Source organism: Aspergillus bombycis, assembly GCF_001792695.1.
Source record: "Aspergillus bombycis strain NRRL26010 chromosome Unknown contig00029, whole genome shotgun sequence".
NCBI classification, from domain to species: domain Eukaryota; kingdom Fungi; phylum Ascomycota; class Eurotiomycetes; order Eurotiales; family Aspergillaceae; genus Aspergillus; species Aspergillus bombycis.
The window spans coordinates 17,242-35,423 of record NW_019170031.1 but is presented as its reverse complement, the minus strand read 5'-3'; the positions used below and the strand labels follow the sequence as shown (position 1 = coordinate 35,423).

At 48.3% G+C, this 18,182-nt stretch overlaps 5 protein-coding genes across 5 annotated transcripts; 2 read left to right on the top strand and 3 right to left on the bottom strand.

Moving 5' to 3' along the window:
* Positions 1 to 147: 147 nt before the first annotated feature.
* ABOM_005074 (cell division control 45 family protein) lies at positions 148 to 2,779 on the bottom strand (the record flags this gene model as incomplete). Its single annotated transcript, XM_022532203.1, has 3 exons — positions 148 to 1,953; positions 2,007 to 2,267; positions 2,309 to 2,779. The coding sequence occupies 3 exons, from the start codon at positions 2,777 to 2,779 to the stop codon at positions 148 to 150; spliced, it is 2,538 nt and encodes an 845-aa protein (XP_022390461.1).
* Positions 2,780 to 3,619: 840 nt separating this feature from the next.
* On the bottom strand, positions 3,620 to 4,831 carry ABOM_005073 (GPI-anchor transamidase; the record flags this gene model as incomplete). The annotated part of the gene is made up of 1 exon (XM_022532202.1): positions 3,620 to 4,831. The coding sequence occupies one exon, from the start codon at positions 4,829 to 4,831 to the stop codon at positions 3,620 to 3,622; it is 1,212 nt and encodes a 403-aa protein (XP_022390458.1).
* Positions 4,832 to 5,772: 941 nt separating this feature from the next.
* ABOM_005072 (cytochrome P450) lies at positions 5,773 to 7,314 on the top strand (the record flags this gene model as incomplete). Its single annotated transcript, XM_022532201.1, has 3 exons — positions 5,773 to 5,826; positions 5,893 to 6,702; positions 6,766 to 7,314. 3 exons carry the CDS (start codon positions 5,773 to 5,775, stop codon positions 7,312 to 7,314), a joined length of 1,413 nt encoding a protein of 470 aa, XP_022390459.1.
* A 1,937-nt stretch (positions 7,315 to 9,251) lies between these two features.
* On the top strand, positions 9,252 to 10,322 carry ABOM_005071 (glycosyltransferase family 32 protein; the record flags this gene model as incomplete). The annotated part of the gene is made up of 1 exon (XM_022532200.1): positions 9,252 to 10,322. The coding sequence occupies one exon, from the start codon at positions 9,252 to 9,254 to the stop codon at positions 10,320 to 10,322; it is 1,071 nt and encodes a 356-aa protein (XP_022390456.1).
* A 5,241-nt stretch (positions 10,323 to 15,563) lies between these two features.
* On the bottom strand, positions 15,564 to 16,656 carry ABOM_005070 (putative mitochondrial phosphate carrier protein (Mir1); the record flags this gene model as incomplete). Its single annotated transcript, XM_022532199.1, has 3 exons — positions 15,564 to 15,948; positions 16,005 to 16,424; positions 16,523 to 16,656. 3 exons carry the CDS (start codon positions 16,654 to 16,656, stop codon positions 15,564 to 15,566), a joined length of 939 nt encoding a protein of 312 aa, XP_022390457.1.
* Between the last annotated feature and the right edge of the window lie 1,526 nt (positions 16,657 to 18,182).

Here is an 18,182-nt window from a genome sequence, read left to right as displayed (position 1 = left end):
CAAGCCTCATCGTACGCAATGCTCAAGAGATCTTCATCGTAAAAAAGTAGAAACGAAAGACAACCCACCCAGCCACCCGAACCGGTCGTTAAGGAAGCCCCATAAAAGAGATTCGAGATAGTATTAAGTGAAGTCATAAGCGACGTTTTAGCCGACCACGCTGCGGAAACTCAAGGCTTCAAGGAAGGCGCCGAGGTCTTCCTTCTGCACTTCGACCACACAGTGATCAAAGCTGTCAATACGAACGCGAGTGTTAGTTTCTTGGACGACTTCTTGGAAAGCAATTCCAAAACGGTTCCGCAGCAGATGCCGATCGGCGCGTGTATCGTCGTCGTCTTCCGACTCGGACTCCGATTCAGAGGATGATTCTTCCTCTTCACTTTCTTCGAAGTCTTCTTCGCCGTCCGCTTCCCGTCGAGCCCGCTCTGTCGCACGCTTCGCGCGCCGCTCCTCCTTTTCCTTTCGCTTCGTCTCTTTGGCTTCTTTCTTTTTCCGGCGTTCTTCTCGCCGTTTATTCAAAGCGGCGAAGTCAACCACACCACCTCCCCCACCAGTACCGACAACTACATAAAGGTCTCGATCTTCATCCAGTCCAGCCAGTACCAGAGGGGTTCCTGCGGCGCGCTTGCGCCCAATCTTGACTGAATCACCTCGCTCCCGCTCCTGCACTCGAATTGCCTCGGCAATCCACAGGGCCAACTTAGTCAACGCCCCTGGATTAGTGAACAGCTTGACGTCCGGCCCATCTTTGACAACAGCGATGCGAAACGCACGCAAGTGTCGAATCTGATGTTTTGAAAGTAAAGAAGTACCGGTGCGCAAAATCGAGCGGTGAAGGTGTTGAGCAAGGGGAAGCGCCTCTAGGAGAAGCGTGGGTGACTCAGAGGTCAGAGATAAGGCATCATATGCACACCAGAATCGGGGCACAATACTGGCTAGGTCCGACTCGGTAGAGTCGACACCATTCAATTCGGGCGCACTCCTTGGTCGCGACAGGTGTTTTGTGTCCCACGACCCAGGCGCCTCCTCTGGTCCGACCTCGAGCATGGCACCAATGATAACACCCACATCGGTGGCAGACAAACAAGCCTTCCAGCCCCAGCAGCGCACGAAACCCCATCCCTCACGAGAGCTAGCATGCCCAGATGCCTCCGCGGGTACCAAGCCATCCAGGCCGTACATTGGTGCATACTTAAGGAGGCGTTGGCGTAGTACTCGTTTTAATTCCATATCCATATGGGTGTAACTCTGGTGGGACTGGCTCAGGCTGATGCCCATCTTAGCTAGGAGTTTGTTTAGTCGTTTCCTACCATTTTCGGTCCACACATGTAATCGGGATGCTAAGTAGGGGCTGTGGAGCATGCTATCATATAGCGACCAGTGACGTATAAGAATGAATCTAGGTTCGGGCGACAGGCGAATAGACTTATCTGTGGGTGATTTTGCCGTGGTGGGGATAACACCATTGATCTCTCCTCTTATATCTCGATCGCGTTCATAAGGATCCGGCGGATTCAGTCGATGGACCTCGTCCCGTAAAATCTGTCGTATACTCTCACCCCGTTCTCCACCCCAACCAGCTGACCCTCCAGATTCCGATGAGTTGGAGATACCGACACCAGACATTGTGCGGCCGCTAAGTTCTAAACTAGATGCGCCGACGATGGCAAGCCAGAGCAAGTCATTGTCTTCACGACCAAGCTCCGATGCCAACGAGTACACTAGAGACGATATAGGTTCTGAGTATGAGGTGCCGGAGGAATAGTAATTCTGTAGCACACCCTCATGTTTTCGTTTTAGTCGCAGTAGACGCCGTTTCAACGAACGCGCGGATGGCTGTTTGGGTTGCGCAATCGACGGCGATTCTAAGACTGGTGTGACAGCGCGTGACGAATGAAAAGGATCATGCACCCTGGGTCGTTGACGAGTTGGGGAGGAAACAAGCGAGGACCCCTACAAGCTACATTAGTGCCACAGAAGGGATACTGACCCCACGTAGAACATACCGAATTGCTCCTCCTCCGTTGACGAGGCGGCCCGTCCTCCTCGTCAGATTCGTCCTCGTCATCCGTCCGTGACCATGACTTGCGTTTTCTGGAATCTGAACTAGACGGTTGGTCTACTTCCCCTTCACTGCCCGAGTCATCACCGAGATCCTCCTCGTCCTCTTCATCTATCTCTGGCATCTCTAACAATGCGCAATATGCTTCTCGCTCCTTGCCCATGTCTTCCTCAATATCCCCATCGTCGTAGACACGATGCCCCCACTACCTGACTTGTATGAGGGGGCAATACATCCCTTGTTCACACCGCGCGTTTTTCGTCGCGCATTGGCATCAATCTCGCCCAGCGCTTGCTCCGACACGGGCTGGCCACCAAAAAGATTGGCTAAATTCCACGGTCGTCTCGCATCAAACACCCAGACCTCAACCCCGCCCATATCCTCCACTTCATCCTCGGGGTTGGTGAGACAAAGTATCTCGCTCAGGTCCACCAAGCCACCCACTCCTAGACAGACCACCACGCCGCCACTACCACCATTGGTAGTCTGCATGGGCTTGACAAGCTCCTCCCCCGCACGAGACAAATCGCCATATCCCGCAACTGGTTGGATCTTGTGGGGTATATAGTCGCGTTTTAGCAGAGCAGTGAGAATTCGACAAGCGCAGAGTGCATCGGGCTCCAGAGCCACGAGAATCAACACAGGCGGAGACAGCGGATGATGTGATCGGAGGAGTTGTAGGTAAAGGTGCGATATGAGCTGGCGAGGTAGATACATGGCAGCCGGGGGTCGACGAACGATACGCGAACGAAGGAGCCAACAGGTACTGAAGTTAGGCCCCCAAGAGGCCCTGCTCTAAGCTGAGAAACAATCAAACCACAGACTGCTCACACAAACAAAGTCAACGGTGTTTTGGTTGGCTCCATTCCCGGGTGTTGGCGAGTCTCATGGGGTAACAAAAGCAATTCGTCGCGAATGTCCAGACGCGTCGGGGACGTGCCACACGTGCGGAGATTGCCGCCAAGCCCGCTTTTTGGTTCAATAAATTTAATTTCCTGGCATAAAATCATCATTCATGACCCGCATAAAATTACTAGTCAGAGAATAAGCAAGGGAAAGAGAATAGTCAAAAAAAATAACATTCATCAAAATCAACAAATAATTCATGAAGATCCACAGGTCGCAGTCCGATTTGTGATATAGAAACTGCCTTATCTCAGTATCACAATGATTAACGCACAACGGCATTCTCTGCTTCTTTGTTTTCTTGAGATACAGAGTAGCTTGGATGTAGGTGACTCGTGCTCTTCATCTGGATTTGAGCATGAAGAGCGGCTATAATGCCGTCCATGCAAGAGATCTAGCTGTAGTATGTCCATTATGTGCGAAAAGGGCATATATATTAAGATCGAGGGAGAAGAAAGAAGGGATAAAAAAAATAATCCAACAACGCCTGTCAGTACTCCTGAAACTAGGTATCACATAATGCAAGGCCACAAGCTGTAGTCACACTGTACGCTGGTAGTATAGGAAAGCACAACCGAATGCCATGGATGAGCAAGAGAATGAGGCCATAGAGACATGAAATATATAGTTAGGTTGAAATTCAAACCATGATCAAACCGAGGACCTGCCTAAGATCGATCCAGTCAGCCAGGCAGCAGCGCAGACCCCCAAGACAGATGCTCCGACTAATCTTTTTTCCCAAGGAGCTTCTTGGGACATTTTGGCAGGCTCAAAGTTCTTCCGCGCCGAATACTGTGATGAAGAAACTTGTGATCCAGAGTTGTCGTTACCTCCGCGAAGCGATGAGTCGTTTTGACGGACCAGGTAGTCTCGGTCGCGAGCGCGCCATTTCTCAACCAGTCGCGCAATTTCAATGAGATCTTCTTTTAGGGATCCTGGGTCTGTCGCAGTGGTATTCTCAACCTCAATGTTCTGGACGTTTCCGAAGAAGTCCACCACCGTTCGTAGGCGGCCCTCCTGCTCGGCACCAGGGAACAGATCCCATCGCACGCCTGGTTGTGAGTGGATCTTGGTTTCGTCATACGAATCGAACAAGTCGCCCAACGTCAGTTTAGAGTTCGCATTTGTGACCTGGGTTTCAAGAAACTCGAGGACGTAGTAGGTCCAACGGTCAATCACTGCAACTCCAACATCGTTGTCGGCATGATGAGAGTATGACGACTGATCAAGCTCACTGGACCCGGTGGTAATGATATTGGGCGAATAGAAATGCGTATACATCGTGTTGGCCTGACAAGTATCGATCATGAACAGTAGCTCGTGATAACGCTTCTTCTCCCACATCTGACCGAAGGCATCCGCCAAGTCCCAGGCGCCAATCTCCTCGGAGTCCTGAAACTTGAGAAACTGGTCTCCTCCATGTCCTGTCATATACACAAGTACGTTACTTCCCGCGTCAGAGCCAAGGCGTTTGCTCCGTGGTACATCTTCGTCTAGCCGATCGGTCAAAAGGCGGATGAAATTCTCCACGGTGACCTCGTAGCCCCGGTAATCCACCTCAATATTATCTCCATAAAGGTCGACTGCACGATCCGCATTGCTGTAGACTGTTCCCGGGAACACATTGCGAGGGTTGCAGGCCATATCGTCGGGAAGCATCAGGATAATCTGCGAATCGGGGATTCCGAGGCGCTTGACGGTACGATACAGCGAGAGGACATTTGCGAGGTGGCGGTAATTGAACCAAAAGCGCGAGGTCGAAACTAAGACGGCCCAATTCGATGTGTGCTCGGATGAAGCTAAAGACGCAAAGGCTGTGAGGAGGAAGGGAAGGACCCTAAGGAGTCCAAAGTATGGAGACATAGTGAGCGCTCGAACGTCAAATCATAATATAACTAGAGAAAGGTTGCGTGATGAACAACAGGTAAGGGTGAAATCAGTAGCACAATAAAGGAGTGGGCACGACTAGGTAGGTGGAGATGATTATGAAGAAGTAATGCAGTAAGTAGTATGCTTATTGGAAAAGGACAGCCAGAACGAGGGCAACATCGGGAAGATCACTAAGGCATCCATCATCAAAGCTAAAATAAATGCCTGAGGCATTGAATACTGCAACGAAAGGTTGGCAGCCTGAGGCAACAAGAATGATAGAAAAGAGCGCAGTCCCTACTGGTACCAATCACATTGACGTCTGTGGCGGTATTGGAATGAAGTAGTAGTCGTAGTAGTACAGAGGTCACGGTACTTCGAAGGCATAGTGTGACATGTCCTAATAGGAACGGCATAATCACTCGCTTTGATTCCTTGTCTGTACTAAGGGACGGAGATGATATCCATCTTTTCGGCTACAACTACTAACAAACTGCAGAAGTATGCTCGGAATCACCCTTTTTTCTCTATTCGTCAGTTATACTGCCTACCTAGGTCTCTGTCTTATTCAACACAGGAACCGTGCGCGGAAGATTGGATTGCCATACGTCTCATTTCCTATCTCGTCGCATAATTTATTCTTCATATCTCTCTTCGAGACTCGATTCGTTCCATATGTGATCAGCACATGGCTCCCACCCAAGTTGGCCGATTATATCTATGGTAGCAACTTCAAAACCCGCTGGGTAATAAAGGACCGTCTCCACAAGAGGCATGGGGGAGTTTATATGCTTATTACCCCAGCCGTATCAACTTGCATGGTGGGCGACCCCTCGGTGGCCTCTCAGATCTGCATGTCTCGTCAGGGTTTCCCAAAACCGCACAAACAATATGGTAAATAATGTTGACCTGGCTCACATGTTGCTGCAAAGCTAATGGACAACCACGTCTTAGGGGCTCTGGACATATATGGTCCCAACATTGTCACAGTAAGGTGTCCAAAGTATTATGTGCATTGATATCGAGTGCTCAAAGGCTCAGCTAATAAATCATAGTCCGAAGGCTCTCAATGGGCACATCTGCGTCGACATACAGCGGCAACGTTTAATGAGAGAACTAGCGCCCTGGTTTGGGAGGAAACAATCCGCCAGACAAACGAAATGGTGCAATATTGGAAGGATGAGCACTCTCGAAGCTCTTCACAATCCGAGCTTATTCTAACAGGCGCTAGAGAGGATATCTTAAAACTCACTCTCAATATTATCTGCAGTGTTGGATACGGAGTGAAGCTTCCGTTCAAACCCGTCCTTGAAAATTCGGCTGATAGTGCTGAAGGCTTATTCAAAGACGCCATAACACCTTCACCAGGCTATCACTTCACATTCCGCTCTGCGATGGAGTATTTGAATAAGCACATGACCTCGATATTTATAGCCAATGGCCACCTTCCCAAATGTATCCCACGGTCCATACTACCATTCTTCAAGAGAGACTTTGATGCGTTCGACGATATAGGCAGGTATCTGCGGGCTTTAGTATCGACGGCTGAAACAAAGGAAGCCCTAACACAGAATTTGATTGATGGTTTAGTCAGATCTAAACAGAAGAGAAATAAAGACCAAGGACTCGACCCTGATCTTACGGATGATGAGATACTTGGGAACCTATTCGTATTCACAATCGCTGGGCATGAAACCACTGCTGTTACTCTTCAGTTTGCTCTTGTGCTCCTTGCTCTCAATCAAGATGCACAGGAGTATTTGTATGAGGGGATTCGAGAAGCAACATGTGGCGAGCCTCATAACCCTGTCGAGTGGGATTACAGACGGGTTTACCCAAAGCTCGTTAGCCCTTTATGTGTAATGGTATGTGACATAACCCACCTTTGTGATTGCCAATGTTCCGAGAATGATCACTGAGTCCGTCAGCTTGAAACACTTCGGATGTATCCCCCAGTGACAAGCATCCCCAGGTGGACAGGAGACTCCGCAGTCAATATCACATATCATAATCAGTCTTACCTCCTTCCGCCGCATGTTTATGTCAGCGTCAATACTAGTGGGCTTCATTACTCTGAAGAGTACTGGGGCTCAGATGCAGCTGTGTACGATCCTAAGAGATGGGATAAGCAGAACATAGAAAGCTTTCTCGCGAAGAATGAGGGAGCGGGTCTGTCTGGACCTGGGTTAGAATATGACACAATCCATGAACCAGTTCGAGGGTCATATATTCCCTTCAGCGACGGCTTTCGGGCGTGTGTTGGCAAGAAATTCGCTCAGGTTGAGTTTGTAGTTGCCGTGGCTATTATATTTCGTGAGTATCATGTTATGTTGGCGAAACCCAGTGAGTGTGAGACCGAGGACGATATGCGTCGAAGGGCGGAGAAAGTTTTACAGGAAAGTACTTCGTTTATCACATTGTCGATGCGTGACGAAGTACCGCTCTTGTTCCAGAAACGGTGCGTTAGCAAGGCTTGATGGTATTGTAGCTTAGTCGCAGTTCAAACGGACAGGAGAAGTGCTATGAGGCTTTAGGTGCCACATTTGGGTTATTTTCATACCGTCAATCACATCCATCCTTTATTTGTTTTCTTGTCGGCTTCTTCTGATATGAGATGTCGTTGATATCTCTGATGAAAACATTTTGCAACGATACCACAGCAGATTTAAGTCTCTACTTACTGTCCACAGTACACCTTGTCGTTATAGCCACCAGTAAACAATCACTGTAACCAATGGAAGCGACGTAACCGCGACGTTTTCGTATATAATTCGGGAGAAAGAATCGAGTAACTGCACATAGCAAGACACATGAGAGGCATTTGGACGGATAGCAAACGAGGGTGTGAACAGTATGATAGGGCGCTCTATGGTCTTCTTGGCCTAACCCATGTTCTACGTCAAGTCCCATGGTTAGCAGTGGGGAGGATTGTGGTTAAGGTGGATTATGATAAATTGAAACCAATGCCGTGGGTGGTGTTAGCAAAAGTCGCCAAGCATCTCCCGCTGAGTCCCGCAGCCCTAAATCAGGGGTTGACGAGGCGCAGCAAGGCATCATCTGGCGGATTGCTTCAAATTACCAACTATTGGATAAATACCATTTCTAACAGTGATGCAGCTTTAGGTCGGGACGAACCATGACTCGGAAGATGGCCGATGCCACTAACAGAACCCCGTCACTGCTCCTGGCCATCGCGGTCAGATGAGACCAAGCGCTTCAGCCTTGCCACAGATACAAAGGTGATGGCGCCTCTTATTTTAGACCCTACTAGAAAAGAAATAGGTGTTATCGATGGAATATAAATTCAGAGCATAGGAGAGTATGCCGTGCTTATCTTTTAGAGGACGCATGCATGCACAGGTAACAGGACTACCTATATCTGTCTCGTGGTCATTCCATCATAGAGACGAACAGCTTCAGCAATGTGGACAATTACAACACATTTATCTGCCCTCAACAAGCTATCAATTTCGGAGTCGCTTCCGCTCCTCAGGTGGACAGATACACAGCAGTAGCAACATCAGGTCTGGTGCAGATTGACCGACGATTTCTGGAGATCCACCATTTTCCTCCACTTTCCACACTACCCAGCACGGTGTGCTTTCGTACCAGAGTATTTTTCGCTTCCAAATGGCTCATCATACTTTGTTCCAACATACTCTACGTGATATAAGTGACACCTGTGGCACTTCTTGAACCCGACATCGAACTTTACACAACATACACGCTACACTTTCAACCATTTAGGGCCAAGTCTATGAGCAGCTAGATAGTTGGCTAGTCTGGCAGAGGATGCGTCTATTATAGTACATTCGTCAATGGACTAGCATCTCAATCCGCCAAGCACTTGAGTTGTAGTAGCCTCCTTTGTGTAGCGATTAGTGTCTGTCATGCAGGGGGACTGAGCCGGCCCATCGAAATTTTCACTCCTAGCCTAGTAGGCTAGAGCTGCTCTCTCGTTCGGATCATCTGCAAACGTCCTCCTGTAGACCGTAATATCACGGCCGCGCCACCCATTCAGGAGATCAGTAAAACATTGAAGTCCGGAATATACATTCCTTCAGGCGACACACTCTGTCCCGAAACAAAGGATAGGGCCAAGTTAACTATGGGTAACGATGCCTATCACGTACCGTTTGATGTAATTGATCTAGCATAGCCCCGCCATATGTCTGGGTTTAGTCAATACAGAGAGGTGGAGCATTTTTTGGTTGTGTATCTTGAAACCACTCGGCATGAACGGGCAAATATCCAAGCCAACACCTGCAGCGGATCCAAGTGGGGTGGGCCAGTCCCTTCAGCCATCTTAAACTTGGCCCACGATAGGAGTAAACCTAGTATATCTCAGGAGGATGGTACTTGATCTTTTCATCGTAATAATCAAGAGGGAAGGCCAAAGAGGATTGTCCTTGCCATGGAATCACTGTGGTGGCTTCTACGCAGGGTTTGGATTGCTCTCATTACCCTTTGGACTTTGCTACGACTGCACCCTCTCCTTTCGTTCTTTACTACCTCCCTAGTCTTTCTGATAATATCTCTTACACAGTCATTCGTTGAGTTCTCTGACAGCCTTAAAACCCATTCACTTTCACTAGGCAGTTTTTCTCCTGCCTATGTTACAGCGCTCAACGAGTCTATCCGTCTTGGTCAACCGATCCAATTCGATGCTGCAGACAACAAAACCTCTCCTGCCTTTATCCCACGAATCATCCACCGAACGTACAAGACAGAAGATATACCCTCTCATTGGAAAGGGACCTACGAGTCATGTCGTGTGTTGAATCCCACCTACAAGCAATACTTCTGGACTGACGAGTCCTCTCGTCAGTTCATCGAATCCCATTTTGACTGGTTCCTTCCCACCTACGATGCCTACCCATACAACATTCAACGCGCCGATGCCATCCGTTATTTCCTACTGTGGCATTACGGGGGCGTGTATATCGACATGGACATAGCTTGTCGCCGACCGTTGGACCCGCTGCTGGAATTCCCTGCCTGGATACCCAAGACCCAACCATACGGTGTCAGTAACGACCTGATGGCGAGTACCCCGGGACATCCATTCATCACCAAAGTTGCCCTGGGTCTGTATGATCACGATGGCTTTTACCTCTCCAAGTATATCACTGTGTTTTTTACGACGGGACCGATGTATCTCAGCAGCTTCTTGACGGAGTGGTTTCGAAAAGTACAAAATGGCCCCGGCGAGGAAATTACCATGCCACATGGCGTTGCTATACTGCCTTCTATGATGTACGACACCACTGCGTATTCATTCTTTGGACACGCCCCAGGATCCACCTGGCATGGAAATGATGTGGCAATAGTTAGTTACATCTACAAACACTGGCGTGAGATTTGTCTTGGTGCAGTTGGAATTGGCTTACTGGTGTTGACGTTCTATATCCTACGGGTGAGAAGAAGACGGTCAAGATATACCTTGATATTAGATGGGCAGGATGAGGAAGCACGTCTTTCGTGATGATTCATTTTTTTGTTCACCAGCTCAATGGAATGTGGGTGGATGCGTTCGTTTTTTCTTTCTGATGTCTTCCTCACTTTCCTTCATCCCCATACTGCATTGGTTCGATACGCTCCTTTGCCGCGCAAAATACAGCAAGGAGCTTCTATTATGTTAAATACATACGCTAGAATTAGATATACCCAACGCTCTGCATTAAATTAACTGCTTACACAATGGAATACTGTCTTTGAAGAAACTACGATTAGGGCCCTACAGCACGAAGAAGATAGGAGAGGGCGGTTAATGCCTCAGTACAATGTTTATGAGCAACACCCCAAGACAGTCCAGGCCATTACAAGCTTCTATTCGGTGGCTTGGTACCTTGAACTTCCGTCTGCCCATAAAACCCGATGAAACTCTTCCGCTTAGTAATTTTTTTCGACATCTGAACTGGAGAGCTGCCAACAAAAGCAATTACACTAGAAACGGTGACCCTAAAGCCTTATTGATTGGGACCCTTGTGGGGATGTTGCGGTTATCGAACCCTAGAACCGTTGGGGCCCTAACCATCAGCCCCCACAGGTTGACCGAAGCGTCCACTTCAGCGAGGCAGTGCCGCAGCGCGGAGGGTAGAAAATGCTGCGCCTCTCAGTCTTGGCCACAACTATCGGCTTTTCAGGGGCTGAAACATGGCCAGATGTTACCCCGGTGAGGTTCGTACAAAGTATCACGCTGATCTTTGAATCTCAAACTTTATCATACTGGCATTTGTACTTCTGAATGGGGGAACAGTATGTTTCAAGTGAGGTATATGTTGAGTACGCTATATCTCAACGTCCCCAGTAGGTTACGCTGGGCCTCGAGACGTACTCCGTAGTACGTAGCCAAGGGTTCAATAGCTGGGTTATCTAGTGCTTTATACAGGTATCAATTGCTGGTCGACCTGCATTCTGTTTGTGGTATGCTGGTTCTTCCACTCATCACAAGGCACAGGGCATGGGATACTACAAGTAGTTGAGTCGATCTATTATGGCGTGCTCAGACTCCATGTGCTTCTTTCTAGGGCTAGTCACAGCGAGGCCATACCTGACCTTACCTCTGACATGCCGCCAGCAGCAGAGAGAAAGCGACCGGTTAGGGCAAAACGTACGAACAAGAGGGATACGGTTGCAGTAAAGCTAACGAGAAGAAGAATCGATAATCCTGCCAAGCTTTTAAAGGGACCCACAGATTCTGCCTTGACTTTCAAGGGCTCCGTCATCGCAGGGCTGCCTTGACGGACTCTAGTCATTAATGTCGGAGGTTGCTCGCTCTGACTCTGTCCACGGTTCATGTATCATTGCGTCCCCACCTCCTCATTTCTGATGTAACTCCAGACTGCCTTGTCCCTGTCCAGGGTGCATGTTTCACCTCTCCCGAGCTCTATGCAGTCCAGGTGTCCACCTACTATCCTCTCTTGCCTCATGTGGTATATTCTGGTAGTGGAGCTATGCACTATCTTCCTTTGTGACAAGGAACAGGGGGGTCCAAGGATTCCCTTGCATAAACATACAGTCTACAGGGTTAGGCAGTACTAGATTCACTCCAAGAATATGACTGAGGACCCTTTCCCTTGGACATAATGCGTCTAGGTATAGCTATTGTGCTATCAAGACGCCTTCGCAATGCTTGGTATGTCACTCCTATTAACAATGCCTTGTCCGAACAGGGTAATCGTTATACAAACCTTCAATCTCTGTATAGCAGGGTATTTCTTGCGCTTGGGTTGTACATTAGCGGCTTGCACGTAATTCTCAGTCCATGCAGCCACCCTATCTTGTCATCACCCAAGACCCTAATCAGTTACATACATAGCGATCACAATCCTGGCGGTATTTTCGTGCTTCACAGCCAACCCTAGTAGCACACCATTGCAACTTGTACCCTATCAGGAGTAATATCTCGCTCAATGCAACGATTATCCACTCGTATGCCATCATCTGCTCTTTGCAGATCTCCTGAACTTACTGACGGCGGTGTGACCGGAGAATGAACGGGGTGGACATTTTTCGGAAGGGCTGTGGTTTGATCCACACAATCAAGTCGATGGGGCACCTTGTCCGGAGGCACTCCGTTTTTCTCCCATTCCGAGGTCCGTTATATTTCAAATTACTCTTTGAATTATGTAAATGATGCTCACAGCCACGTCTTGAGACCGCAATCACACTCTTATCCTGATGTCGAGAGCTCCTTAGGGCACACCATACCTTAATACGTTTTTCATACTCTGTCGTAGTTGTAATCTAAAGTGGTTCTCCATTACCTCATGCCATTTGCAAGACTGCATTAATATCATCCTCAAGATGCACATGCTGTTAAACAGGGTAAAGTGAGCAGGCACAGCGCGGGCGAAGAAGACACGGTATGAACTCGCTTCCCTCGGCGCCTTTCCCTCATCTACTCGAAAGTAGCCCATCTCCCTCTCCATTAGAGGCTCACCCTCTAGCCAACACTATTGAGAACATATGCGGGCCTGGATTTAGCTTCTCCATGGACATCCTTGGCGATACGTGAACAGAGTTTGTTGTTTCGAACGCAGCAAAAATTTCCAACTTGCCGTGAGCATAACAGACTAGAGCTGGATGTCTCATGGATTTCAGCGATATTCTGTTCCGTGCCCTCCAGGTTGGTGTCCCTGCTATTAGCACGTAGCAACTTTTTTTTCTATCTTCTTTGCCTCATCCAGATATCTCCCTTCAAGTTCCTCGAAGGCTCAGCCTCATGTTCATGGATAACTACGATTCCTCGAGCGCCCTCTTGTGTCTTGACGGGTTACATTCCACGTCTTGTAATCTATTCGACGGTTTCTATTATCCTGATAATAGTGGTCTGGGTTTTGGGGGAATATCAGAGAAATTTGGATATGGAAACAATGCCAAACTAGGTATGACTGAGCACAAAGCCATAGTACCATACGTGTGTCTAACCCTATACGGTGCATATTAATGAGAATTGTTCGCATCTACATACCTACCTCGCCCCCTTACCCGGTTATCGGTACAGTAGTCCTACCGTCACCCTTCCTCTGTCCTCCACCCGCTCCCTACGACGCAAGCTTACCACCCGCCTTCGGCACCAACTCCAGAAGACTATACAACATAAACCTCTGATCTTGGTGCATTATGCTGGTGTTGTCTGAGCATTACGTACATAGAACGGTGGCCATAGTTATTGGCTGATCTTCCGTAGAGCCTTACGGTACTGGAGACGATGATGGGGATCTGGACTGACATTCCGGTGCCGGACAATATTCCAGGACAACCCAATCCATCAGGCCCAGCCATCACAGCCAGAGACGGAGGACTTACGTCGTCCAGTTACCGTATCGCAAGTGAATATCACTACTACCTCTAGATGGGCTTGTGCGAGCTCAGTCCCACCCCGACTCCAAAATTATCATTTATATCCTGCCTTCTGGCTTTGAAATCTCAGCAGCCTGGCAAAAATCCCCAGAAAGCAGGCGGGAGTTCATCCCTGCCTGAGATCGCTTGACACATGGCCTTTAATTATTTCAGCACCTATGTCCGATGTATGGGCGGCTCTTCGCATCGCTTGTTGTATCATACTAAGACAAGTGCAACACGATCCGTACTGTGTTCAATATCAGGATCGGTCTTTAGGAACAGCACTGTACCCAATATAAAACATCAGGTTTCGATAAACACGCTTAGATGAGTCGAAGGCTCCAGGTTCCGCCGTAGACTGGGGGGAGGGGGGAGGTTGAGTATGCGATATTGCTCGCTGAACGAAGTTGACACTGATTGATTCAGTCTGAATTCATCCTCTTACTCTACTTATGTACACCATATATTTAGCCCGCTAGTTTCTAACCAGATGCTCTACTAGGCATGTGTTCGTTCGACTAAACCATCGAAGCTACAATCTCTGGGGGTCTTTGCATGCGGAAGCCCACATACTCAAGACCAAATTGGCGCTGCACCAGCTCTAACCATATAGCTAGGCAGGGGGTCGGTCGTACACATACGAGGCGACATTGTACCTGCTCCCAATCCCTCTATTATTGCATTCAAGCTATCACCTTTAACATTACAACACGAACTTGCTATAAGCGGCAAAGCCTCACAAACATCGAGATTATGCCAGTCCGGCTCAAGCGTGCCACAGTGTACCTTTTGAGGTCAACGGGCTCTATATTCTTCTGTCTGAAACGAGGCGAGATCAGTTACACGTTCCATTGGCGCCTCTACTTACACCAGGCTACGAATTCAAGTTTCATCCATCATCTGATCAATGAGGACAATTTGACTAACATTTTGGCACTTCGAACAGCGACCCAGCCAGAACATCGTAAATTCTCGGTCACTGTTTGTGGCCCCCAAGACAGGGGTTCCAGAGCCTATACATCACCCACATTTTCTTGATTATCTCTATCAAGTTCCCATCGCGGATACAGCGCGACAGAATAACTTTGCCGAGTATGGCTCAAAGAGGCTGACGAAGGCTATATACCAAGCTCACTCGGAGTGTGAACGACATCGTGACTCCCTGGCCATTTTTATACCAGTCTATAGACACTTGGTACACTATATTTGGGCCGAGGGCCGACAAAAGCCTTATCTGTAGGCGGCGTGTCGCAGAAGAAAGCTTTCTGGGGGAGGCTCAAAACTACTCTGTTATCTACTGGGTAGCCGCAAAGCCCAAAGGGTGTATCTAACAAATCTTTTATGCGACGCCGTGTTATCTGAAGCTAACATGTATCTGTTGTATATACTTATCTTGCTGCTTGAATCAAACAATGAGCGACTGTTTCTTGGTTAGATATCGTGCTCTATTAAATCCATCAGAGTACGGTTTTTCTGGCAAAGTAAGCTGGGTCTCTCTGGCTAAACAATCATACATGTCGAACTTTCCCTTCTGTAGGCCGCGTGTGAGAAAGTGCCCATTTATATCGGAGAGGCTTTCTTTCGCTTGGAAACGTAAGCGCTTCTAGATTCACTTCAACAAAAACCTCGTTCAAATGAGACCCTTCTCCATCCTGAAATTACCATACTACTAGTACTAGTACACTAACCGAACGTTCATGAAGGGAGAAAACATTACAGCATGCCCGTAGCATGTTCAGCTTGTGCCAATTTGTTGTGGACATCATGCAATCGCAATCACAGAGAAAGAAATCGCGAAGAGAAATCTATTGCAAACAAATATTTTAACGCAAATCTAGTAGCATATAGTACACCAAACTAGTCATGTGGTAATAATCTATTTGCCGATCTCAACACCGCCAGTGGCACCCAAGAGACGCTTGATGTCACCGTAGATGGCGAACTGACCAGCAGTCAAGGTACCAACCATGAACAGACGGGCACCAATACCGGCGTAGGAGCCACGGAGACCAAGCTCCTTACCGATCTTGATGAGACGAGAGACAGTACCCTCACCAGGCTCACCGGGGGTCTTGTTGATCTTGCTCAGCATAGTATCAGCGGGCTGGGAGACGAGAGCGGCAGCGAAACCAGCAATGAGACCAGAGCCAAGGTTGATGGCAGTCTTAGCACCATCGGTGAGGGTCTCCTTGTCAAAGCTGCGGTAGATAGACTCGGAAGCCTTCTCGAAAACGACGAACTTGGCCATGGTGTAGGGAACCCTGAAATTTCGATTAGACTTGCTTGCTCAAACTTGACGAGATCAGTGCAAACTTACTGCTTGAAGAGAATGGGTCCGAATCCAGAGTAGAAAGCGCCGACACCCTCGTTCTTGAGGATCTTACCGAAACCGCTCAGGAGACCGGTAGCGAAAGTAGGCTGAGAGACGAGACGGATACGGGTGGCTTCAAGAGGGCAAAGAGCGATATCGGCAAAGAACTCGGCGGTGGCGGAAGAGGCAAGGTAGACAGCGGTGCGGTTGTTGGAGGCAGTCTCGTAACCGAGCTGGTTAATCCACTGCTGCTTGAAGAACTCATAACCACCGAACTTGAAAGCACCCTGAAGGAAGTAACCGGCGGCGGTAGGACCGAAACCAGTGAGGAGAGCGCCAGCACCCTCGTTGGCAATAACCTGACGGAAACCACCGATCATACCACGGTTGTAGGTGACGGGGTCAAGCTGGATTCTGGTCTTGACGCTGTATAGCAGGAAAGGAAAGATCAGTACGGACACTACAAGCGGGAATGCCGGAACAAGGCGCATTCAATGCAATTATGGCGACCCAATTGGACTTACACATCGACAGGAGTAAGAGCTCCGTGGGTGACGGAGCAGCAGACAGCACCAGCGAAGGCGAATCTGGAGTAGAGAGCAAGGCCGCTGAGCTGCTGAGGAGCAGCGGGAGCGGGGGATTCGGCTTTAGAGGACATTATATTATATGGAGAGTCGTACTCTGCTCTAAACACAAAAGGGAAAAGGGAAGAGAGGAGTGGGGAGATGGAGGGTGGAAATGTCAAGCAATTGAAGCTCAGCAGGGATTGAGATGGAAAGAAATTGAATCCGGGAGGAGAGGATTTGAAAGGGATGGCGGTCGGCACTAGTCGCAACCCGAAAACTTTTCGCGGCCAATGCGGGTGAGGGTCGGCGGCACGACGACTTGCCACCGTTAAATCCGATCGCCCGGTCAACAGCACTGAGAGAGATAGTATACTACTACGTATCTACGTATTGATTTCTCATGGTTGCTGCTTTTACAGAGACGATTTATATAATTTCTCTGACGACTAGTCTTCTTCGTTTCATTATTCTTCAAGTACTCGCAGTCAGTGAAAGGGTCCAAACCAAGAAAAAGCTACGTGTCCCATGTTATCGTCCGGGTTTGATAGTACTGGCAATTGGTCGCCTCAGGCATTCATGAACGCCCGATGAACATGAACCCCTACCTACTATGCCAATAGAACCACCAGAGCATTTCCATGACTGTCAGTAATCCCAGGGCAAAGAATGCACTGCGCTACAGGGTCCCATCATTTTAATAACTGTTACAACTTTTTATCGGGCTTTACTTAATACTTTACTTAATATCTCTTGGCCATTCGACTGTTCCCGGTTTGATATGTCATTCCCTCGGATCCCCACCCGAGACATCCCTTATGGATACCTCAGGCAGCCTCCGGATGATTGTACAATCTTTAATTGGTGCAATATCTCCTGGGTTCCTTTCACAACTTGACTTCCAAGGTTCCACCAAAAATTACCCTGGAAAGGGAACAAACGATCTCTCAACTACGGTTGGGTTTTAAATTCGTTCATTGTGGAGGGAACTACAAAATGTTTACTGCTGGCACCGTGATTAACAAGTCAATTATAAACAGTTCTGATAACCCATGGCGGTCAAGAAGGCAAAAGCTCAATCACCACCTAATCTTCCACTCGAATCGAGGGTGCCTGTTTGCTTGCGCTGACTTGTATCCACTAAACACCTGACAGCGGTTTTATCATGCCTTTCAAGGTCATCCAGTATCTGACCCGTGTTCCACACCGACTGCCTGGGTACCGAAACAGTTGATACGTCTATTTGAAGTAGAACGGTGCATGATGACGCACCTCTCCTATATTTGGCTATACCTGTCAGAAAATCAGTTTTCACTTGTTGGACTTTTTCATCAGCTTTACTTTGTAGTCTCTCACAGCGGCTTTCATTCTATTCAGGCCATCAATGTTACCCATCCCGTCCTGGTGTGATCCCAAAGCAAGGGCTGAAAGAAAAAAATGGAAGAGGATTGAAAGTCAGTTCTCTTGCCTCTCTATAGATAAGCTGCCAGTTTGTGGATACTAAATACGCGATTATGCATAGAAGAGGCACAGCATCTAGCTAAACTTCCATCATGGGATACCCCTGATAATTCGCTCATGTTACAGGGTTTCGAATGGCATGTTCCAGATGATCAAGGGC